At 42.8% G+C, this 14231-nt stretch overlaps 1 protein-coding gene across 2 annotated transcripts in view; it reads right to left on the reverse strand.

The window, feature by feature from the left end:
- etv1 (ETS variant transcription factor 1) overlaps window positions 1-14231 on the reverse strand; it is a 150789-nt gene that overhangs the window by 21427 nt on the left and 115131 nt on the right. For both annotated transcript variants that reach the window (XM_041184314.1, XM_041184313.1), the window contains 2 exons: window positions 10739-10807; window positions 1548-1717 (listed from right to left, as the gene is read on the reverse strand). In XM_041184314.1, coding sequence (XP_041040248.1) covers window positions 1548-1717; window positions 10739-10807 — 239 coding nt within the window. The remainder of the gene's footprint in view (window positions 1-1547; window positions 1718-10738; window positions 10808-14231) is intronic.

Genomic DNA, 14231 nt, shown 5'->3' on the forward strand with positions numbered 1-14231 from the left:
AATCTGCTTGATTGACCACTGAGTTCAAAATCAACACCCCCCACCACCCTCCCGCCCTCTACCACTAGCCCTCTGTGCTCACAGTATACAATTTCTACAGGAAACACTGCAGCAAATCACAAAGGTTATTTTGACAATACGTCGAAGCCAGTGATTTCTATTACTGAGAAGGCAAGGGCAGCAATATCACGGGAGCACCATCACCTTCAAGTCACCTACCTGATTTAGACATGGGCTGCTATTCCTTCATTGTCACTGGGTTAGTTAGTATTCTGGATTCTCTATGTAACACTACTGTGGGTACACTTTAACCTTAAGGATAGCAGTGGTTCAAGAAGGCCAAAATCGCTACCACAGGGCAACTAGAAATGGGCAATAAATATCACACATATCCTGACAACAAATTTTAAAAACAGACCCTTTGGAAGATAAATTAAATCTGCCACAGAAATGTTAGGGGGGTAACTTATAACAAATGGTTGTGGTGTTTACTCTCCAAACCAACCTGCATTTATATACTGACTTTCACAATGTCAGGATGTCAAGTGTTTCACAAGTAATAACGTACTAAAGTGGAATAACGTTATAATGTAGAAATTGTGGCAGCCAATCTGCACAGCAAGCTCCCACAAACAGCAATAATATAATTAGCCAGATAATGAGCTAAAAATTAAGTTCTACCGGCCCCCTTTCTGTTCTCCTACCTCTTCCCCTCCCTGTTCCGAGGACGTAACTGAAGGCCGCTGCCAGCATTGCAGTCAGCCCAAGTTGGAAAGTCAGTAGCAGGTAGGTTGCCTCTATTAGTGATAGGGATCTGCTACTACTCACAATTATTTTACGATGAAGCCCAAGGCCCAACTTTGGATGAGTCTCAGGCCATGGCTTGTGTTAGGAGCAGACCTAATATTTTGTTCTCGAAAATGGGCTGATAACAATTTCTAGTACTCTTTTTAGTGAACTTACTTGAGGGCTAAATGTTGGTGAAAGAGTACTTTAAGTTCACAAGAGAGGGCAGGCAGGGCATCAGTTTAATTTCTCAGCTGAAAGGTGGCACCTCTAACAGCATAGTACTCCCTCAGAACAAAAACAGAATTACCTGGAAAAACTCAGCAGGTCTGGCAGCATCGGCGGAGAAGAAAAGAGTTGACGTTTCGAGTCCTCATGACCCTTCGACAGCCTGTCGAAGGGTCATGAGGACTCGAAACGTCAACTCTTTTCTTCTCCGCCGATGCTGCCAGACCTGCTGAGTTTTTCCAGGTAATTCTGTTTTTGTTTTGGATTTCCAGCATCCGCAGTTTTTTTGTTTTTATTTAGTACTCCCTCAGTCCTGCTCTGTAGTGCCAACCTAGGTAAAGTGCTCAAGTCTCAATTCCATAATTCAATTTTTTCATTTGTGATTAGAAGTGCAGGGCTAATTTTCTGACTTTGAATTATTATAAACGAGCCTTGACCACCATATTTCAACACTCCCTCAATCCCCAACCTCCCCTTGCTGATTAGGTGCCCTGTTTCTTTTTACTACAGTTATGCTAACAGTGGAGACCCACCTCCTCTGGCTCAATGAGTTTGAACTCCATGCCGCGGCCCGTCCATGCAATAAAGTGCGAGTTTGCTGGATCATCCAGCAGAGCCACTAGAAATTGCCAAAGCTGGAGAGAGCCTCTGCGCTGGTAAGTCGGTCCTTCCCGATATACGCCTGGCTCCTGTTTGATGTCACCTGTGGAAACAGAAGCCACCTTGTTGCATTAACAATATGAACCAGGTAAAGTTTCGTATTTGTCAGAAATCAGCACTGGATCTCAATCTGGATTGAAATTGTCAAACCTAGCTACCCTGGCCAGCCTCCTACCTTGCATGCTCCATACACTTCAACTCATCTAAAACTCTGCAGGATGTGTCCTAACTCACATCAAGAACAGCTCAGCCGTCACTCCTGTGCTTGCTGGCCTTCACTGGCTCTCAGTGCAACAACCCCTCGATTTTAAAATTCTCATTCTTGATTTCAAATCCATCCATGACCTCGTCCTTTCTATCTCTGTAGTCTCCTCCAGCTTAACAACCCTGTGTGATTTCTGCACTCCTCCAATTCTAGCCTCTTGCACATCTGTGACTGTCACCACCCCATTGACCACCATGCCTTCAGCTGTCTAGGCCCTCAGCTCTGGAAGTCCTTCTTTAACACTTTTTGCCTCTCCCCTCCTTTAAAATGCTGCTTAAAATCTACAGTTTTAACCAAGCTTTTGGTCACCTGTCCTACAATGTGGCTTGTTTTCAAATTTTGTTTGTTAATGCTCCTGTGAAGTGTCTTGGAATGGTTTAGTAGGTTAACAGTGCTATGTAAATGCAAGTTGCTGCATAATGTCACTGCTCCTCTTGGCTTTTGGTTTCAAAACTTACGAGGTGAAAGCATCTCTCTAACAGCTGCAGCAATGCTAAGTGAAATGAATTTGGAGGGTCTGAACATCCTGCAGACTTTATATTAGATGCATACGTACACTGTAAAATTGCCCATACTTCTATGCTGGATTAACAATCTGAATTGGAAAAGGCTTATGGTGGCTGACAATAGGGAACAGAAAATGATGGAGTGGGACAGGATTAAAGAGCACTGCAAGAAATATCTAACAAGAGCTTTACTCTGCATCTAACTCCTGTAACACCATCCCTAATTTCAGAATGTTTGATAGCAAAAATGGATTAAAAAGTGACACCAAAAGTAAACATAGAAAGATGTTTGGACACACACACATGCGTGCACATGCACATGCACAATACTAGCCAAAATTCTCAAGGGTTTCAAAATGCCCATTAACCATCAACTTCCAAGAAAAGTCTATTTACCACCATTTATTTCAATGGACATATTCTTGGCGCTGAGAGCAAATCTATCAGGAAGTGGTAGCTAAATATTTGTGACCTCAGCCAGATGATAAAATAGATCATATATATCTTTTTTATGTACAAATCTGCTGACTGCAGCCAGTTGCATCAATATTGTCTGGGACAGTTTGTTGTAAGATCATGGCATCATCACAACCTCAACTCACAAAAAGCAGGATAAATTTAACCAGGCCAATTACAGTCACATCAGTCTACCCTTGATCATCAGTAAAGAGATGAAAGGTGTCGTTGACGGTATGACCAAGTGGCACTTACTCAGCAATAATCTGTTCACCGACACTCAGTTTGGGTTCCGCCAGGGCCATTCAGCTCCTGACCTCAATACAGCCTTGGTTCAAACATGGACAACAGAGCTGAACTCCAGAAGTGAGGTGAGAGTGACTGCCCTTGACATTAAGGCAGCATTTGACCGAGTGTGGAATCAAGGAGCCCTAGCAAAACTGGAATCAATGGGAATCAGGGGGAACACTTTCCACCGGTTGGAGTCATGCCTAGCGCAAAGGAGGACGTTGTGGTTATTGGAGGTCAGTCATCTCAGTTCCAGGACATCACTGCAGGTGTTCCTCAGGATAGTGTCCTCGGCCCAACCGTCTTCAATTGCTTCATCAATGACATGCCCTCAATCATAAAGTCAGAATTGGAGGTGTTTGCTGATGGTTGCAAAATGTTTAGCACCATTTGTGACTCCTCAGACACTGAAGCAGTTTGTGGCCAAATACAGCAATACCTGGATAAAATTCAGCCTTGGGCTGATAAGTGGCAGGTAACATTTGTGCCATACAAATGCCAGGCAATGATCGTCTCTAACAAAAGGGAATCTAACCATCACCTCTTGGCATTCAATGGCATTACAATCGCTGAATCCTCCACTATCAACATCCTGGTGGGGGGGGTTACCATTGACCAGAAACTGAACCTGACCAGCTGCATAAATACTGTGGCTACAAGAGAAGGTCAGAGGCTGGGAATCCTGCAAAGAGTAATTCACCCATGACTTCCCTAAGCTTGTCTACTATCTGTAAGTCTCAAGTCAGGAGCGTGATGGAATAATCTCCATTTGCCCGGATGAGTGCAGCTCCAACAACACAAAACAAGCTCAGTACCATTCAGGACAAAGCAGTCCGCTTGACTGGCACCCCATCCTCTGCCTTCAACAGCCACGCCCTCCTCCACCCACACAAAGTAGCAGCAGAGTGTATCATCTACAGGATGCACTGCAGCAACTCACCAAAGCTCCTTTGAAAGTGTCTTCCAAACCTAAAACCTCTACCACTGAGGAGGATACAGATAGTAGATACAAGGAAACACCAACATCTGCAAGTTCCCCTCCAGACCACACACCATCCTGACTTGGACATATATCGCCATTCCTTCACTGTTGCTGGGTCAAAACCCAGAAACTCCCTCCCGTTCAAGAAGGCAGCTCACCACCACCTGCTCAAAGGCAATTAGGGATGGGCAATAAATGCTGGCCTAACCAGCGATCCCCACATTCCATGAACAAATAAAAAAAAGCCTACAAATTTCATTTTGGAATCACGTTGTTCATTGTACTATAGCCGAAGATTTATTATACCACAGATGGTGCAGGTTTGGGGTATTTTTGCAAGGATTTCTTCCCAATACTGAGTCCCTCTGGTAGCCAGGGCAGTCATGGAGATGGGGCTGGTTCACTATAGCTCCCAAATCCTGATTATGGAGATTCCATGCTGAGAATGGAAGACTGAAAGATAACCCGCAGGTCTGCACGCATTCACAATATTCACAATTTGCCACAATAATGCTTGTTTGTATCAGGCACCACATTTTCGACACAACACTGGAGAGTTTATACAAAAAACAAAGGCATCTTTTGTCACTAAACTGGGGTTTATTCCAAGACCTGAGGCACTGAAGTTAAGCCATGAAATTGTGATATGTAAATGCTTAATTGAAGGCAATCATCTGAAATTTCCCACTCTGCTAAGTTAGCAGATAACTTTTGAGTGCAAAATTAGAGAAAGAGAAATTTCAGCTGATTGCATTAAGTGTTTACGTGTCGCTATCCATGTTGCCCAGGGGCAGAATTTTGCCGTCGACGAGCAGGGAGCAGGACCTGCTCGCCAACGTGTAAAATGACGCGGGATGATGTTGGGAGGAGCCCCCAACATCATCCCTCCCCATTTAAATTTTCAGGAAGGCGGGAGCGCGGTAAAATCATTTGTGGGCCCGCTGACCTGTCAATAGCCAATTGAGGCTATTGACAGGATCATTTAAGCAATTAAAGGACCTGCCCATCCAACCTTAAGATTAGTGGGCAGGTCAGGAGCCCCGGCGGGCAATAGAACAAACATGAAAACTCCATCCATCAGTGGGTTGAGGTTTCATGCAGGGTTTTAAACAGTTTAATAAAGTTTTACTGTAATTTATGAACATGTCCCATCTCATGTGGCCATTGTCACATGAAGGGGAAGTGTAAAGGATCTTTTTTTGTATTTTTAATCTTTTTAAAAGTGTAAGCAATCTCCCTGAGACAGCACTTTGCCTCAGGAAGATGTGCACTCTTTCATGCGCATGCGCGAAAGAGCGCACTCTCGCTTTTGGGGAATCCCCCCCGCCTGCACAGGAAGCGCATAGCGCTTCCCACCGGACGTCACGCTGGGCGGGCCTTAATTGGCCTGCCCACGTAAAATGGCGGGGATCGGCTCCCCGCCCGCCGGAGAGTGGGTCGGGCCCACCCGCCTGACAGGCAGAAAATTTTGCCCCAGTTGTTGAGTGCAAGCTTGCCGTACTTCATTTTAGATCATCATGAGGATACAGAATCAAGTGGGGCTTAGCTCTATACTGCAAAATAGAAGCAAATTTGAATATAGGATGCGAGCATGCTCCCAACAATTTCTACCCATTCTCACTTGAACAGGTAAATTTCCTTGATTGACTCCATAATCCAAACTGTAACCTTATCCATTTCATATCTTGGATATAGTGCACTGCTGGTCAAACATTTCCCCTTTTATTGCAAAATAAAAAGAAAAAACTCTTTGATGTTAGAAAAGATCTTCACTGAGGTAATATAGAAACATGAAAAGGTCTCCTAGTAAGCAGCTTGTAGGTCATTCAATCCAGTTACTCAAGGGCCCTGATAATTGTGGGGAGGGGGACCAGCGAGGCCAAAAGCAGGCAAAAACCTGGCGAGGTCCTGTCAAACTTAATGGCAGGCCCTTGTCTTCTGTTGGTTCCTGCCTGGCTGTCAGGCAATTTGTCAGACTGGTCGATGGGCATGAAAGATCATGGGCAGCAGGAGGCTACAGCCAGAGGGACCTTTGGGGACAATTCCTGGTGATCAGGAGATGGGGAAATGATTACTGATCAGAGCCAGGGGAGTGTGGGAAAAGTTAACAAATGGGACTGGGGACAGTCACTAATTGACAAGTCGTAGGCTGAAGACCTGCTCATCCTGGCCTAAAAGGAATGCCGTAAAAGGCACTTACTCTGTGGAGCTTGCATCTTCCACCTCTACTGAGTTTCCTGAGCCATTGGAAACCTGCACGGCAGTCATGAATTTGAAATTGGGCTCCTAATGGAACTGTGGGAACCTGATTTAAATATGCTAATGAAGTGTCGCACCTTTCCATGGTCGCCTTAGAGTCATAGAGGTCTACAGCATAGAAAAAGGCCCTTCGGCCCATCGAGTCTGCGCCAATCAAACAAGTATCTAAATATTCCAATCTCATTTTCCAGCACTAGGCCCATAGCCTTGTATGCCATGGCATTGCCATGGTATCAAGCATCTTGGGCGTTTGACTATGTTAAAGGCTATATTAATACAAGTTGTTGTTGTTATCAGCAGTGGTTGTGTGAATGGCAGACTGGGGGGGGCTTTCCCTATATTTAAGTACTTAACAGTCTCATGACCCTCTTGAGGCCTTTGTGAGGGGGTTAATATTGAGGCCATTATTTGGTAAAATGCCTCTATTTCATGAAGGACTACATACCCAAAACATCAGTAACCCTTTATTTCTCTTCAGATGCTGCCTGGTCTGATGTGCTGAAGCATATTTTCAACATTTTCTGCATTACTTCCTTCTTATTGTCATTGAATTCTATGCAAGATTTCACCAGGTCTCATGTCAGTTCAGTAGACCTATATATAATCTCATCTATGCTAAAAAGTCATACTGTTAAACAGCTGTATTGACAAAGAGAATTATTTACAGAGGCAAGCCATGTTATTAAACAGTCTGCCGCAATTCTAGATGTATGCAAATGCCTAAATAAGAAAGAAAATCATCATCATCCAAATCACTCCTTTGCACGCTCCCTGAGACTAAGTGCTGTCTCAGGGAGATTACTGACAGCCTAAAATACTTTAAAAATAGAAAAAATAAAAAATTATTAACATGTCCCCCTCATGTGCCAATGTCACACGAGATGGGACATATTAATAAAAAGCACAGAAACTTAATTAAAGTTTTTAAAAACAGACATGAAACCTCATCCCGCCATTGGATGAGGTTTCATGTATTATCAGAAGCCCGCTGGGGCACCTTGTCTGCCCGCCAGCCTCAAGATTGGACGGGCAGGATCTTTAATTATCTTAATTATCCTGTCAATGGCCTCAATGACGTGTGGGTTTCCCAACTCGCCAATGGGAAAATTCTGGCCAAAGATTTGGGGGCTCATTTTCAGCTTAGCTGCCTAGCTGGTAATGTGGCGGAGGGGATCACGCATTCATTATAAAACACATCCAATTTCCATCAGATAAAACAGTTGAGTTTTATAACATGTAAGCAATCTGTTCTGCCCAGATAACAAAGTTGAAATTAATCTCCATGGTGTTTCAGAAGACTTGAGCATTAGGTTGTGAGCTATAACAAAAGTAGTGGAGTACCTATGGTTTGATAGGCTCTTCTATAGGCATTAAAGGACCACCTTCAGGAAAGCTCTTGTTTGCTACAGTAGAGCTAGGTTTAATTTTACTTGTCCCTTTAAATGTCTAACTGACCAGAGCAGAAAGTTGTACCATTATTTCTTCAGGATTTTCAGTCATTTATCTTCATAAATATTGAAGAAGATCCACAGAAATCCCAGAGTGAGAATGGACGAACCCCCAAACAGAGATACAAGTTCTTATTTATGCCTGCTCAATTATTCCCTATGTGGAAGTTCTGTGAATAGACAAATTTTGAGATGCCATGTTTCCTAAAAAGATGCTGCTCATCACTGGTAAGCTTTTGAGATCTGTTGCTGTTTTATGAAGATGATGTTTGAGCCAATTGATTGCAAGTGTCACATATATTTTGCATGTGTGATGCTTTCAATTGGAACTCTTTGAGAAATGCTAGGAGTGAAAGGTGGATGGATTTTTACAATATGTTTCCAGACAGTTTATAATCATATATGGATACCCTGTACATAGTGTCTACATTTATGGAGGACCTGTAAAAGGAGCCAAAAACTCTTGCGCACTATTTTATTCCCAAAACAACATATTTTCAAAAGTATTTCGTGCCAGAATAGGTTTCTACCACAGGGGGAGGATGCCAGGGCAAGATTGTAATTTTGGGAATAGTATTGTAAATAATTCCCTCTCCTCAAGCATCATCCCTTTTCTTTGAAAACTGACAACATCATATATTCCTAAAAAAAAAATCATTATCCCTGTTCTCATTAACTACTGCCAATGTCCAAACTCCCTTTCTACTCTAAGTCTCTCACTGCACTGTTACCTCCCACATCCACACCTAACTTGCCTGCAACTCCAGTTGAATTCCATCAATATGGTTTTCTCCATCCCATAGCACTGAAAGGCTCTTGTCAAAATCCCTTGCTGATTTTCCTCTCCTTTTGCTTTACAGCTGGTAGCTGCATCTTTGGTTATCAAAGCCCCTGCTCTGGAGCCACCTCCCTCCAACACTCTATTGCTCTCTTCTCTTTTAAGTTCATCCTTAAAATCTAGCTGTTAATGCAACCATCTAAATCTTTTGCTGGCTTGACTTCCATTTTTCCTTACGCCTCAAAGATACACCTGGAGGCATTTTATTATGTTAAAAGTGCAATATAATTGGGCTGAGTTTTCCCACAGACATTGGGATGCCAACATTGGGACCATATGCAGGTCCCAAACCTGCACATGGCCTCAATGTGCCCAGTGGAGCAGCTTTATGTAAGGCAGCTTCCTCAATGGCCACCTTTGCATTTGCCAATTAATTAAGGACAGCCAGGGAAGGACCAGGGATTTGGGGGCTCAATGGGATTGCTTGTAGCACTGTTCTGACAGCAGTCCCACTGGGAGACTTGAGTGCTGCTGGTGAAGAGGGAGACCCTTGGGGCATCTCAAAATGGGGGCATTCTAAGAAGCCTCCTGCTTTAATGGTGAAAAAGATGACAAATTATTATGAGGGGCCTCAGGATGAAGGGTTGATCCCTCCAAAAGAGAGTCTGCAGTTGTTCCTGAGCCCTCGTGAGTACTGTGACCCCCTAATGCTGTCAATTATTTCAGCCACCCATGGCCCGCCAACTTTCTGGCAAGGGGCCACCTCCACAGCTTTGCCAGGCTCCTGACACAATGGGGGGAAAGGGGAGGGGGGGGCCGTGAGATGCCAGGAAAGTTGCAGCGCTGGGGGAAAATGGCCTTTGATTGAGGCCTTCATTGGTTTCGGTGCCTGCCCACCTCTGTGGAATGGGCTGCCGATTCCTGTGGCAGCTCACCCCTGGGAAAGTCAACTGGAGGTGGAACAGCATGGGGAGCAGTCCCAATGGATTTTCCCATTGCTTTTCCCGGCACCAGCGCCTCAAACCCATCGACACAGAGCCGGGAAAATTCAACCCATTGTCACTGACAGCTATACTTAGGAGAAAAATATAATCTGGCATTTCTGAATGATAGTACAAATCAAAATTCAACAATTGATGTGTTTTGAGAAAAGTCATCTCTAAGAATGGGAGTTTATCATTGGAACAATTAATTTTTTGCATGATACAGCAGTGGGGATTGAAGAACAAGGAAAGTGGCTGAGCAGACAGTGGCTGTGGACTTCATCAGAAAATAAATTTTCATTTCTTAAAATCATATGATATGTACTGAATTAAACTACTTCAATTGTAATTGCAGATGACAGATTGCTAGACTTCCTCAAGTATTCACAGAGCAAAGCAAGGGTTGTTTATTACTGGAATTTCTCAAAGCTTTCAGAAGGAAATAATTTTTTGTGTCACAGTACCATTTATTAAAATCTTACAAATGCAAGCTTGCAAACTGCTGCTAATAAACTGCCATTATGAAAGTTTCTGTCAACCATTCACTCTCAACAGTATTGTCATTTTCAAAATCCCCTCTGATCACTCTCCTCATACAGAAAGGAATCAGTTCGCTTGTGCATACTGGACCACTGAATAAGCAGACAAAATCTCTGGGAATTTCCTCAGACGAGCATCCTGATTAACAGCCATAATTGCAGTGCAAGATTAGCGGAGACTATCATACATCAACCTGACTTCCCACCAAACTTCCACTACTTGCTCTAAAAAGAAACTTGGGCCATCTTGAGCCAATGGGCAGGATTTTCCGCACCTGCTTGCCACCGCTATCTTCCAGTCCCACCACAAGTCAATGGACTTCTAGCCGGAGCACCGCCTCACCTGCAGCGGGTCCCACCTGCGACGGGGCTGGAAAATCCCGGCCAATATGTCTTGCAATGTGACAGGCTCTCTGAGTACTTGAATAGACCCCAATTTTCCTAGGTTTTTGAATTTTGTCCCAATGCAGACCAATTTGACTCAAGAGTCTGTGCTCATCCCAAGCTCTAAATCCTATTTATAACATAGTAGAGTAAAAAAAAAAAAGAAATTCACTTACTGTCAAACTTTTCAGGAACTACACAGGTGTCATCATAAAAATGTCTGGGACCTTTCTCATACATGCAACCTGTAGGAACAGAAAAAAAAAAGGAGAATTACTACAGGCTAATTTCCCTGCAGTGACAAATCATTTCTAGTTTAAAAGAGACATCAGGGTAGATTCCTCCCCTCAACAGTATCTGGGTGGTAATCGAGATGAAACATCCCCCTGGGAGCCTCTCTGGAAGGCCTTGTCTGTTACAATGGCCTCATCCGCACCGGCTGCAACTGGAAGCGTACAACCTGGGGCAGTCTGTTGACAATAACCGCTGACCTAGCTACCCTCTCGCTGGGTTTCTCGTAGAGGGGCCCAAATTGCAAGGCGTGCGGATGAGGCAGGGTGGAAGCTGGAGTGGAATCATCCTTGTCTGGGTTAGTGGAACTTGGCAGAATACACTCCCCAACGTTCCTCCTTCTTCCACAAATACAGGGATTATGGCCTGTTGCACAGTAAAAGCATTCTAGAGTCAGATAAAATACTGTGGATGCTGGAAATCTATAACAAAAACAGAAAATGCTGGAAAAACTAGCAGGTCTGACAACATCTGTGGTGAGAGAATCAGAGTTGACGTTTCGAGTCCGTGTGACTCTTCTTCAGGGCAGGCAGCAGAGCAGCCTGATTATATAAACCTGATATATAATCAGGCTGACCAGCAAGAAACCACACAAGCTGGGAAATCAGTTTGCTATCATAATCCATACAATATCAAGTGCTGTGGACCTGCAAGCATTGCTCCTTGCTAGGAATGCCTAATGACAAAATAAGTCTTCACAGGTCCACAATTATGCAGTCATTTTTCTAAAGTCATTGAACAGATTGCAAACTCTGGGTTCATATAGCTTATGGTGCTGACTTGAAAAGCCTTGTTGGCCATTTGGGTTCCAACTATAATGCACTGGAATCTTAAGAAGCTTGCCAACTGGTGAAATTTTTGTGTCTTCTCCAGTTGGTATTCCACAGGGAAGGAGATGTAGCTGTTTCCTCTGGCAAGCATGACAGGTACAGCAGCCTGGTGGTTAAACGACCAGCCCAGAGGTAATTGAGTTCAAATCTCACCAAAGCAAGTTGAGAATATGAATTTAAAATAATGACCATGAAAGTTACTGGCTTGTCGCAACCCCAACTGGTCCAGCTAAGATCCCTCAGAGAAGGGAACCTGCCACCCGAGTCTAGGCTGGTCACCATGTGATTCTAGTCACACTCCTTATGTGGTTGATTTTTATTGCCCTCCAACTGGGCCACAACTGAAGCCATTTTTTAAAGCATTAAACTTGCTCTTCTCAAGAAATAAGGAGACTGTGCCACAGGTCACGTGCTGTGGCTTAAAAGCATCCCCTTATGCAGAAACTTCCTGCCATAATGATCTTGACAGCAACAGGAAGCACTATCACACACTGTAAAGTCAGACAACAGTAAATGGTATAATTTGGATATGAGTTTACAGTAAGTTGGAAGCAACAAAGAGCCTAAACATGGACCTGATGGGCCAAATAGCCTGCTTCTGTGCTGTAATGAATCTAAGTAATGGTTCCAAGTCACTTTAGTTTCTCCCATTTAGGACTGCTAAGGTCTATTAATACAGATTACACCCTAGGTTAGTGACAGAAGCACATAAAATATGTCAGGCATCTTTGCACCTGTAAGTGATGTTCCAACAGGAAGAGGTCCCCCTCATCCAGATCATAAAACACATTAGAATCTGATACAATAATTTTAATCTTTCCAACCTTCTTAACTGCTACTTGTGTTGTGAATAATTTGCCATTGTAAATGCAAGTGTGGCACAATAAATCGTGCTGCCCAAAAAAAGTCAGGAAAAGAACTTTCAACTTCCCTCCCCAAATTATCCAATCATCTATCAGCAAAATCAGATATGGTGAGAACACACCTATTTTCTGATGCACATCAATTTACCTGCAAGGCCCCATGCTTCCTACTAATTTCTCACAAAATTAGGTCTTATAATTCTTCATAAAATCCTCCACCATATAGCTATAGGTATTGAATCCTGACCTTTCTCGTATGGAAGTTCATGTGTTAACCAATTGTGTCTAGGCACACAGCTTGTCCTTATGATAATCCATATCCAATCCCTCAGAATCACCAACAATTACTTCAGGATGTTTCCTAGATATTTTGGCACTAAGGTGACAGTCTCATTCACAGCATCCTAAATAACTTCATTTGGGGCCTTCCAGTAATAAATATGAATATTCTTTTCAACTTATTGCATCAGCGCCAATCAGTTGTATTATTTAGACTAAGGAAGCTTTTTTTTATTTGTTCATGGGATGTGGGCATTGCTGGCTAGGCCAGCATTTATTGTCCATCCCTAATTGCACCAACTTGTTCAGAGGGCAGTTAAGAGTCAACCACATTGCTGTAGGGCTGGAGCCACATGTAGGCCAGCAGATTTCCTTCCTTCAAGGATATTATTGAACCAGATGGGTTTTTACAACAATCGGCAATAGCTTTGTGGTCATCGTCAGAATTTTAATTCCAGATTTTTATTGAATTCAAATTTCACCATCTGCCATAGTGGGATGCAAACCTGGGTCCCCAGAGCATTTCCCTGGGTCTCTGGGATACTAGTCCAGTGATAATACCAGCATATTACCACCTCCTCTGTGTGTAATATTATCCAGTAAGAGGTAACATTATCCAGTAAGAAAATAAAATGAATATAGACTGATGGTTTTATAGTTGACCACTGTAAGCTTGAACTAGCTATTTTAATTTTAGTCATTTCGTTAAAACAATAACCGCCACATTTTTGGGGATGTTTAGTCTGTTTTTCATTGTGATTTTCTAGCTGTACGTTTTAGTTACTTTGAAAATTAATTAATATTGCGTTCCTTTCAAGTCCAATCAAGGAGAAAAAGCTTCACATAAATCCACACAGGAGAAACCCAAAAATGCACATTGCTTGTTTTTTAACCCAGTTCTACTTATATTTGACCAATTTAAAACAGTTCATAACTTTTCCACAGTAGAATGATGAAGCTGATCAGATGGGATGTCAAATGGTAAATCACAGCACATTTAAATTAAACATATCTATATGCACACCTCAGAAAGTAGAGCAGGGCCATTTAAATTAAATATACCCACCAAACTGCAAACTGAATACTAAATCCTCAACATGCAACATGAGCAGAAGTTGCACAAGCTGCACCTGGCGCTAGAAAATCTACACAACTTACCTCCCTCAAAATACACACCTTTCAAATTAAACACCACAGTTAAACAATAATAAAACATACCAAAACACTAATGTGAAAAAGTTGAAGACAATTTTATGTGACCTCAAAAGTAGAATTTTACTAAATGGTAGCAGTCTACTGAAAGAGAATGCGTACTGTGATTTACTGGGCCCATGCCATTATATAACTCAACACTAACCACATGAGATTCTGGGCATCATATATAGGGGCAATGAATATAATAATAA

This window comes from Carcharodon carcharias, chromosome 3 (genome assembly GCF_017639515.1).
Source record: "Carcharodon carcharias isolate sCarCar2 chromosome 3, sCarCar2.pri, whole genome shotgun sequence".
Lineage (NCBI taxonomy): Eukaryota > Metazoa > Chordata > Chondrichthyes > Lamniformes > Lamnidae > Carcharodon > Carcharodon carcharias.